General features: G+C 36.8%; 1 protein-coding gene across 1 annotated transcript; it reads left to right on the top strand.

The window, feature by feature from the left end:
• Window positions 1–5,705: 5,705 nt before the first annotated feature.
• Window positions 5,706–6,524, top strand: LOC132559721 (craniofacial development protein 2-like). Its single transcript, XM_060224347.1, has one exon. It carries the CDS (start codon window positions 5,706–5,708, stop codon window positions 6,522–6,524), a length of 819 nt encoding a protein of 272 aa, XP_060080330.1.
• Window positions 6,525–11,141: the final 4,617 nt, after the last annotated feature.

Genomic DNA, 11,141 nt, shown 5'->3' on the forward strand with positions numbered 1-11,141 from the left:
AAGCATTGTTGAGTGTAGGGGAACCAAGTTCGTATTGATGGAGGGTTTCGCTCCCTCAGGCCTGAGGGGCGGGTCTAGGACAAAGATGTGGCCAGATAAGAGAAACAGAGTGGTTAGAGAAACCATGAAGGCAAAGGAGTGAGGCCAAGTGAGGAAACAGATTAAATTGAATTCAAATCATCAAAACCTTGTGTAACATACCGGCCACCATCCCCCAATAGAGTACAGTCTTTCAAGATATTCAGCTACAACAGCTCCAGTACAGGTCATCCCAGGATTCAGCTGTAAAACATTATTCTGAGAGGATTTAATATGTTAGATTACCGACAAAAAAAAAGAATACCCACCAGTTTTGGTGAAATTGTTGATGCTCCACCACCATGGTGATTATTTCGACAAAAAATCTAAAAAAAAATCACACACAAATGATTTTAGAGGATTTTCCAACAAAGCACTAACACTATTTAACATTCATCACGAATTATTCAATTAATCAAACATACCTAATCTTGGTACAAATGTACCTCACTGCAAGCTACTGCTACCACCCTCCTATACATCCTTAATATCGTCTCCATGAAACCAATCGCCATCACTGCCATAACCATATCAATCCCTGAAATCATCACCATTACCTACAACAGCTCCAATACAGCCATGCAAGGTCAGCTCATCCTGGGATCCACCTGCAAAATAATATTCTGAGAGGATTTCATACTTTAGTTTATCAACAAAAACACTGTATAACCATTCATCATGAATTATTCAATTAATCAAACATACCTAAACTTGGTACAAATGTACCTCACTGCAACATACAGCCACGATCCTCCAATCTAGGGCTGACTCTTGGGGACAGAAGAGTAGGCTCTAAACAGTCGGACTCTCTAGGGTCAAAGGAGTAGGGTCTAAAGGGTCCAACTCTAAGGGGGACAAAGGAGTAGGGTCTAAAGGGTCCGACTCTAGGGGGGACAAAGGAGCAGAGTCTAAATGTTCTGACTCTAGGGGACAGTGGGGTCTAAAGTGTCTGACTATTGGGGACTGAGGAGTAGGGTCTGAACCTAAGGAACTACGGAGTAGATTCTAAAGGGAGCTAACTGACTATAAAGCTATAAACACTAAAAATGACCTAAATTTAAGGAATTTTATATAAATACTTCCTTTCAGAAAATGTTCCTTTTTTTTGATGAAAATTTGATGAAAAACAGTTGCTGTTTGCCCTCAATTTACTCTATCATTTTGCAGTAAATTTTGAAAGAATTTTCCGATTTGACAACCAAAATAACTAGACAATAAATTTGGAAATGCTTTGCTTCACTTTACACTTAAACACTAGAAAATCAATAGTAACTTTTCTTTATTATTTACATTTTGTAAAACTAATACATATGTAGCATACTACAAATAATCACAGTTCCAGTTTGTTAGCGGGACCAATATACCAGTACAGGTATTAGTAGGGTAGCATGCTGTTAACAGGGTGTTAGAGAGGACAATGGAACTAAGATTGTATGCAGCATAGAGTTATTGAGTAAAACTAATTAATTTCAATAAATCAATGTTTGCATTTTTCTTTAAAGATTGATTTGGACTAACGTTTTTAATTTCAAAAAAGAATGTTTGGTAGGCTTTATCAGCAACACACAATTAAAATGAACAAGGAAAATCAAGAAAACTCAATTTGCAATATTTTGAACCCATTTTGGAAAAGTAATCAAGATATTTACAGTAATGTCATTTTCGCCCCACTTCACACGTCCCTGAAGGTCTTGTGCAGTGAATGGTCAAGGTCATAACTTAAACCAATACATGTTTGTATACCTTTATGTTTTCTGGGCTGAAGTCGAAATCAAGACCATACTTTATGTAGATTTTAGGTGAAGGTTATAATAAAATTTCTTTCGATGTTACGCAAAAATGAATAGGCCATGGGACCTGTATGGTCTTGTTCTAGGCAAGTCATCACAACTGACACCAAAACAATTCACACAATGTACAGTGGATTCCACTTATGATATCAATATGATATCCCACTTACTTTTCTTCTGTGTATCAAATAATCCCTATATAAGTTAAATACAAGAGGCCCAGAGGGCCTGTATCGCTCACTTGGATCTTTATAACCAACAGTACTATATCTATGCATATGTTCCACAGTAGATGCTTCAAACAACAGGGGCGTAGCTTCCATAGAAAGAAAAAGCCCGGGCTTACACATAAAAAATCCGTGCATAGAGTATGTCCGACTAAATTACAAAACTAAGATTGAAAATAAATACCAGAGATTGAAGTTTGTTGTTAAATAAATAAAAAAAACTGCCTCAGAAAAATATTAAAAACATCTTTGAAATCATGAAATTCATTTTCGCCTGGGGTTTCACATTTCTGCTTGGCTAGCTACGCCCCTGAGCAATATGACAAATTACTCCATATGGGTTCTGTCCCTTAATAGTCAGCTCCTTCAGCTGTGCAATGTTGAATGTAGACTTTCTTATGTTTCCTTTTAAATATAATTGATAGCTTTTTTTAAATGAAGGAAAGAAGATGGTCAAATAATATAGCAGAAAAACTCTTAGTTATAGCTGGACGGATGACCCAGGACAGCAGAAGCTTACTTGCCCTTTAGATCATTGTTTACAAACACAGATACAACATATTTTACACTTGCACAAGTCAACAATATGTAGCAACATTTAAATTTAAAGACAGGAAAAATTAAGGTACATGTAATTATAAACCATAATCCTAACTCAAAACCAATAATAAAACGTTTCAAGCATATCATTAGTGATGGCCAGTAAAGCCCTGGTTACTGGAGATATAATGATAACAGTTTACTGTAGGCCTATAAACACTGCATAGCAAATGGGATCAGCTTCGAATTTCTTACTTATTTATGCTATAATTATGAAGAATCTTCAATCAAAATGAAGCTCTTTCCGATTATGTTTTCTGTATTTTAATATGAATAAAACGTATGTCATTGGCCAACATGTAGTTTTTCACATTACTTAGCTCAAGCATCTCAGACCTACGGGGGCTTGGCCTCATCTATTTTTTGGAACAGTGAGACATCACTGTGAAAGGTCTTTGTAATTTATTCCAAATTCCCAGCCAAATATATTCCTTTAATAAGTCATAGGAATGTTCTACATATTTGTATATAAGCCTTTGTGAAACTTTCACTAGCCACATATGACAGCCTTTGGTCAATCAGAAGTTGTTAATGATTTTACCAGTTTTAACTCCAGTGACCTTAAATATTTCTATGGGTCAAGCTATTTTTTCACACACTGTGGGCACCATAGAAGGAACCTTTTGGTCAAATATTATGCATTTAGGCCTTTTGGTTAAGTAGAAGTTATTCAAAGGTTTAACGCATTTGACCGTTGTGACCTTGAATATTTTGGAAGAAGTCGTTTATAGGTTTTAACACATTTGTCCTCTGTGACCTTGGATATGGGTCAAGGTCATTTCTTTTTGCAAACTTTCTTGGGCTTCATCAAAGGAACCTTTCAGCCATATTATCATATGATAACTACGTCTTTCGGTTTTTCAGAAGAAGTTTTTTAAATGAAAAGTTGACGGACGCAGGATGGACGGACTGACTGACGACGGACGCCGCGCTATGGCATAAGCTCACTTGGCCCTTTGGGCCAGGTGTGCTAATAACAAGAGGTCTAGCAGCCTTAATGGTCACCTGAGATAAGCAATAGTGAATATATAGTTTAGAAGGATAGTTATCAACTGTCATGAAACAGAAATCGTGACACTGAATATAGTAAGCCAGAGTCAATACATGCATGCCATTAAAACTGTCATCCTATACGGAAATTCTTATGTAGTTATTTCCAGTGGGAAATAACCATTACGCTCAAAAATGTAATTTTTCTATGAAGTATAATAAAATATTCCTGCACTGGAAGGATTGTGCAGCTCATTTTGGTAATTAAAGCATTTTAAGATGCTTCCATTCATGAAAAGCATTTGATTCTAACATTTCTCAGTGTTAAAAAGACTTTTTTGAAATTTACAACAATTTGACACCTTTTGGCCCTGCCCCTCAGGACCCTGGGGGGGTGGGGAGGGGGGGGGGGTATGATTCATACGTTTAGTTCATCTTAGGCCAGAAAGGTTTCTGCAAAATTTCATTGAAATCGATCAGGGGTTTTTGAGAAGTCGAAAGTTTTAAATTGGTTTATGGACACACGACGCCGGATGAAGCTTATTAGAATTAAAATTCTGATATCGGAACTAAAAGTAAAGGTCAAAATTGATGATGTGAATGCTTACAATGATTAAACACACATATATCACCATTGATATATGCAACAAGAGGCCAATAGGGCCTGTATCACTCACCTGGATCTTAAAGGACAGCAATGGTATACATGCCTTTAAGTTGGGTATTTGAAATTACAGCTCATTCACTTAAGCTCTTTGGCAAGACAAGACCAATGTGTAAATTCTCATACCTTTACCGTCTTTCTTTTTTGATGTCCAATAAAAGCTCATATGGTTTTCGGATTCCTATTTCAACTATGTCAAACATATCACCAAGAAAGTATGTCTCTAGAGGTGTGCCATACCAAAGGGTCAATTCTTGCACCATGAATGTATTCATGTCTTAATGCTTAGTAATACTGTATATAGTCATGGGGTGGGGATATCACCCTTTTCAACGATATAACCCAGAAACTAAGTCCCAGAAGTGGGTCCAGACCCTATGGCCAATTTTATTAAGTGTACTTATATCTTCATGCCCACTGACAAGATATAAATTTACCTTGGGCATAATGAGATGGTGTGATATATACGCTGTCCAGGTTCCATAACCCTCACTCTGTTGAGGCAGGTTCTGGGTGATGGAGGGACAGAGAAAGATACCTAAAATTGTCCCCAGAGCCCAGAATGGCCGATTAATACCCCCTGCTCCCCAATCAACAATAGTTTTGGAGGGGTTGTTCAAAAGAACCTCGCGATGGGACTGCACGGCGTAGAGGCGCGTCTCTTGGGTGGTGGATGGGAGGTTTGCATTTGTCCACGTGGACCAACGCAGTCTAAGGGAAGGAAAACCCCTACAGAAAAACCCTGGCCCTCCGAGTCTGGAGGTTGGACAGGAGGCTAACTACCTCCTCCCGGAAACAAACAGTTGGTTACAGAAACTATGAACATCAATCAACAAGAAAACCTGGGAGGAGCGGGGATCGCCGGCATCGGCACTATGACGATGATGGGTGAAAGTTTACCGGAAGCTCAGCGTTCGACGAGATCTCTTGCAAGCCCCAAAATAACGTTAACCATTGGACATTGGAATGTAAGAACAATGTACAGAGGAAGAGCAACAGCACAGATAGCAAGGGAGATGGAGGGGTACCACCTGGATGTACTTGAGATTAGTGAGTGCAGATGGACTGAAGCAGGCAGGATGAAGCTGGCAACAGGACAGACACTGATTTACAGTGGAGAGGAAGAATTGTACGAGGGAGGTGTTGCCATCCTGATTAGCCAGAAAGCAATACCATCGCTCATGGAATGGACTCCTATCAACAAGAGAATCATAACAGCAGATTCTATACGTGGTATAGACGAATAAGCATCATGCAAGTCTATGCAACGGGAAAGACGATCCTGAGAAGGAGCAGTTCTATCAGGAGCCCTAGGAAACAGTTGATGAATGTAACAAGAACGACATCATCATCATCATGAGGGATCTGAACGCCAAGGTTGGGAGTGATAACACCGGATATGAGAGGACAATGGGTGTGCATTGGCATGGAACACAGAATGACAATGATGGAGAGAGACTATGCGAGTTTTGTCAACTGAATGGGATGGTGATAACAGGTAAATTATTCCCCTACAAAAACATCCATAAGGCAACATGGGTGTCAGCAGATGGACGAGTAAAGAACCAAATCGACCAACTCTTGATCAGCGGGCAGTGGAGATCCTCCATACTGGGTACGAGGGTTGTAGATACCAACAGCATCCACTACCTGGTGAGGACCAGCATCAAAGTACGCCTTCAGTCACAAAGAAACAAGAAAAAGATTAAGCTAAATATCAATGTTGACCGACTGAAGGACGGGGAAACCAAGCGAAAATTCTGTGAGTCAGTGAGGAGTAAGCTTGAGGAGAATAGGACTGAGACTGAGGATATAGAGGAGATATGGGAACAACAAAGGAGTGCCTATACCAACGCGGCAGAGGAAGTGCTTGGGTTCAGGAAAGGGAAGAGCAAGCCATGGATAAGCGACAACACCTGGAAACTGATCGATGAGAGGAAAGACATTAAGATCAGGACTGACAGAGAGGGTCAAGAACAGAATGAAGGAGGAATACAGGGAGAAAGACAGAGAGGTGAAGAGAAGCTTGAGGGAAGACAAGAGGAGATGGATGACGGAGAAAGCACAGAGATCTTAGGCAGCAACAGAGAAAGGGCGACAGAAAAAACTCTACAGCATAGTGAAACAGCTGACAGGACACAGCACCAGGCAAGCAGCTGCGGTGAAGAGAAATGATGGAGAACTGCTGAAGAACAAATAAGCTAGGAAGGAAAGATGGAAGGGGCATTTCATGAAGTGCTAAACAGAGATGCACCTGAAGAACCACCACAAGAAGAAGATAAAGGAGAAGAACTTGATATCTCAACAGAAGCTCCATCCTTGCAAGAAATAAGAGATGCACTGAAAACCCTCAATAATGGAAAGGCCCCTGGAGCAGACCAAATTACTGGTGAGATGCTCAAAGCAGACCTTGAGCTGACAACAAATATTGAGCTAAAAAGGATTTTTGACCTCGTTTGGCAGAAAGAAGCAGTTCCTACACAATGGAAAAGGTCTTATTTGCAAAATTCCAAAGAATGGCAACCTACAGGAATGTGGAAATTGGAGGGTAGTTACGTTGCTGCCACTGGCCAGCAAGGTGCTCAGCAGGATCCTGATCAACAGGATACAGACAGGAGTGGATTCGTCACTCGGGAAAGAACAAGCCGGCTTTCGGACAGACAGATTAACTGTGGACCAGATATTCATTCTCAGGAATATCTTGGAAAAAGTCAACGAATGGAATGCTACATTGTACATCCACTTCGTCGACTTTGAAAAGACCTTCGATTCCATATACAGAGACAGCCTTTGGATCATCATGCGTCAGTATGGAACCCCTATGAAACTGGTCCAGTTGGTCAAGATCCTTTATTAGGACTTCCAGTAATAATTCATTCATGAGGGTGAAACAACTGAGTTGTGTCCAGTGATGACCGGTGTGAAACAGGGCTACTGCATGTCAGGTTTGCTTTCCCACCTTGTAATCGACTTGGTAATGCGGCGAACAACAGATGGGAAGAGAACTGGAATCAGATGGAAATTCACAACAATGATAGAAGACCTTGATTTTACAGATGATCTTGCCCTTCTTTCATCATGAACCATCTACAACAGAAGACAGCAAGGCTTTAAGAAAATGCTGCCAAAGTAGAGCTGAATGAAGTAGAAGAGGTAGATGGCTTCACATATCACAAAGAATCAAAAGACAGACATTATCTTAAAAACTGGAGGCCTCTAACATTGCTTAATATTGATTATAAAATTTCTTCTGCTTTAATTGCAAATAGAATAAAACAGGTGCTTCCAAACATAATTAGCAATACACAAAAAGGTTTTATGAAAGGAAGTTTATTGGGGAAAATAAGCGATTAGTTTTTGACCTGATGCATTACTTAGAGGAAAATAACAGGTCTGGGATGTTATTATTGGTAGATTTCGAGAAAGCATTTGACTCAGTTGAATGGAAATTTATATATAGAGCATTGCAGTCTTTTAATTTTGGTGAGTCTCTTATTCAATGGATCAAAACATTTTATCATAATACTAAAAGTAGGATGATTAATAATGGGCATTTTTCAGATTTTTTTTAATATACAGAGGGGTTGTCGTCAAGGTGACCCTGTTTCACCATACTTGTTTATAATTGGAGTCGAAATATTAGGTTTAGCTCCTAATAAAAACAATGGAATCAAAGGTATCAAAATAGAAGACAAAGAATATTTACTAGGGCAATATGCGGATGATGCTTTTCTGTTTCTGGATGGTTCTGAAAACTCACTTTCAAATACAATTAAAACTTTTCAATATTTCACCTTGGTGTCTGGCCTTAGACTTAATATACACAAATGTAAGGTGATGTGGATTGGAAGAAATAAATATTCAGATAGGATCTTATGCCCCGAGCTTAACCTTCAATGGTCAACTGATAAATTTCAACTTTTGGGAATAAACTTTTCATTAGAATTGTCTGAAATTATTGAAATCAATTTTAAGGATAAGCTAACTAACATGAAAAAACTATTAGGTATGTGGTCGAGACGTAAACTTTCACTTATTGGAAAAATCACAATAGTCAAAACACTTGCATTACCCATATTAACACATTTATTTTACTCTTTACCAAACCCAGGAAAAAAATGGCTTCAAGAATTTAATTCTGTTTATTTTATAAATTTATATGGGGGTACAAACCTGATAGGATTAAAAGAAACACTTTGATACTTGATTATGATGAAGGTGGCTTGAAAATGATACACATAGAAAGCTTTATTAAATACTTAAAGGTAAAATGGTTAAAAAGATTATATACAGGTGATGGCCAATGGCAAACTTTGACCAAAACCTTACTTAATCAATTTGGTAACGAGAGAATTTGGAATTTTAACAATGTAACTTCAAACGAAATAAGTAAAAAAATATCAAATCCTTTTTGGAAAGATACACTTTTAGCATGGATAGATTTTAAAAAATCCCAAGATAAACCTATAGACTTATTACATGAAGATATATTAAACTATGTTCCATTTCAAGATTTCAAACAATTTATAGCATTCCAACAATCTGGGGTTGAAAAGATTAAAGACCTGTTAGATAATAGATTTTATTTTCTAAATTTTGAAAATATTAAAGTTAAATGTCCTACTATGAACTTTATTCAATACTTTGCTCTGACAAGTAAAATTTCCAAAAAATAAATTACATGAGTTACGACAAAATAGAGATATAATTACTCCTAATGATGAAGCAAATTTATCTGATTTTCAGAAAATAATGGTTCAAAATGACTTGAAATTTGTATATAAATCCTTACTGAACAAACATAAAATAGATCCTGTAGGAAAACAAGCCAAATGGAATAGAGATTTAAATGCGAACATAGAAACTAAGATAGGTTGGAGTAAAATATATACATTACCAAAATACTGTACAATAGAAACAAAAATGCAAAATTTTCAATTTAAACTACTACACAGAATTTTGACTACTAAAGAGTTTTTATATAAAATCAAAATTACTGGTGTTGATAAATGTACATTTTGTAAAAATGAAACTGAAACACTAATACATTTGTTTTTCAATTGTGTAATTGTTAAAAGAATTTGGAATGAATTTAAGGTATGGATAAATTCAGTAAGTGATAATTTTGAAATTGATTTTTTCGATGCTTATGATATACTCTTCATTTGTGAAAAGGGCCCAAAAGTTATAAATCATCTAATCCTAACCATGAAATATTACATTTATATCTGCCGATACAAAGAAATTCAACCAACATTTACAGAATGTAAAACTCTCATTTATCAACAAAATGAAACTGAAAAATTTATTTCAAAAATTAATAATTCATTTGAAAAATATCAAGCAAAATGGTCTCCCCTAAACATTTAAAGGGACATAAGTACATCCTACACAGCATAGTGACAGCCTTACTTTCTCAATCAGGTAGTGATTTATATATATATGTTATCGTATTAATGTCAAGATTATTGGTATATCAATGTTAAAAATTGATTTGTATTGTTACTGTATATGTAAAGTATGTCCATGTTTTGTATGTATTGTATATGTCATTGTCTTTTGTTAATAAAAGTTTGGGAAAAAAAAAAAAAAAAGATAGCTTCACATATCTGAGAGCCAATGTGACAAAGAACGGAGGAGGAACAGCGGACGATAAAAAAAAGAATAGCTTTGGCAAGTGGACAGTTCAAACGGCTATCGAACATCTGGCAAGCTAGAGACATCAACAAAAAGGTCAAAGTCTCCCTTTTTAAGAGCCTCATACTATCGGTGTTGCTCTATGGGTGTGAGACTTGGAAATTGACCAAGGGAGATGATGAAGGAAAACTAGATATCTTTCAAAATAAGTGTCTAAGAAGGATCTTCCGGATTCGATGGGAGAAGCACATCTCAAATAAGCCGTGCCATCGAAGATTGAAAACAGTGGAGAAGGGATGTCCAAGACTTGTGTGTCTCCTGGCACAGAGAGACATAAGGTGTTCAAAACAAAATTCCTCGAAGAGGTCTTCAATTGATCACCATGGCAACCAAATGGAAACATGGTATTGTATTTGTCATTCCCCTAACCTTTTTTATACAAATTTTCAACTTAATCAGATAATACCTTAATTTCGAACAATCAGAAACCTCAAAAGTGTTTCCATGGTAACATTTTGGAACACCTAATGTATCAAATTATAGGCTATCATTAGCTGTAGCATTTGATCAAGTTTAAATGAAAAGTGAAAAGCACAACTATATATTATAGGGATGCCAAATATTGCTTCAGTACTTTATTAGATACATTTGACACCATATTTCAAACAGAATATCTACAATATGATTTTCAATTACTATAAAATAAAAAACCCAATAGTGATGGGAAATTGATTAAAACAAATAAAATAAACAATCACTGATTACAATCATATAGGTTCTACAATGTAATTATATAACAAGCTGTGGTCAATACTGATAGAAAGTAAAAGCATTCTTTGTTGGGAGTGATATTTTCTTTTTTATAACTAACATAAATTGCCTCACTCCGAATGAATATAAAAAATCTTTTTTTTTTATTATGCATATTGATTTTACTAATTTTGAATTCAATTTTGAAATAAAATATAACTAATTATTGCATCAGGTGAGATGAAACTTTTTAATGAGTCTAAATGTGGGTGGATGGATGATACAGAGGACACCTTGAACCTCCTGAGGCATCAGTATGCACCAAATAATAGAAGGACCAGTTGTAACCCTTCCTAGTACAGTCTCCCCGTGATACTTCCTAATATAAGGAACTTTGAGCAGGGT

This window comes from Ylistrum balloti, unplaced genomic scaffold, assembly GCF_031769215.1.
Source record: "Ylistrum balloti isolate Yb309-2 unplaced genomic scaffold, AGI_CSIRO_Ybal_v1 Utg370958, whole genome shotgun sequence".
In the NCBI taxonomy this organism is placed as follows: Eukaryota; Metazoa; Mollusca; class Bivalvia; order Pectinida; family Pectinidae; genus Ylistrum; species Ylistrum balloti.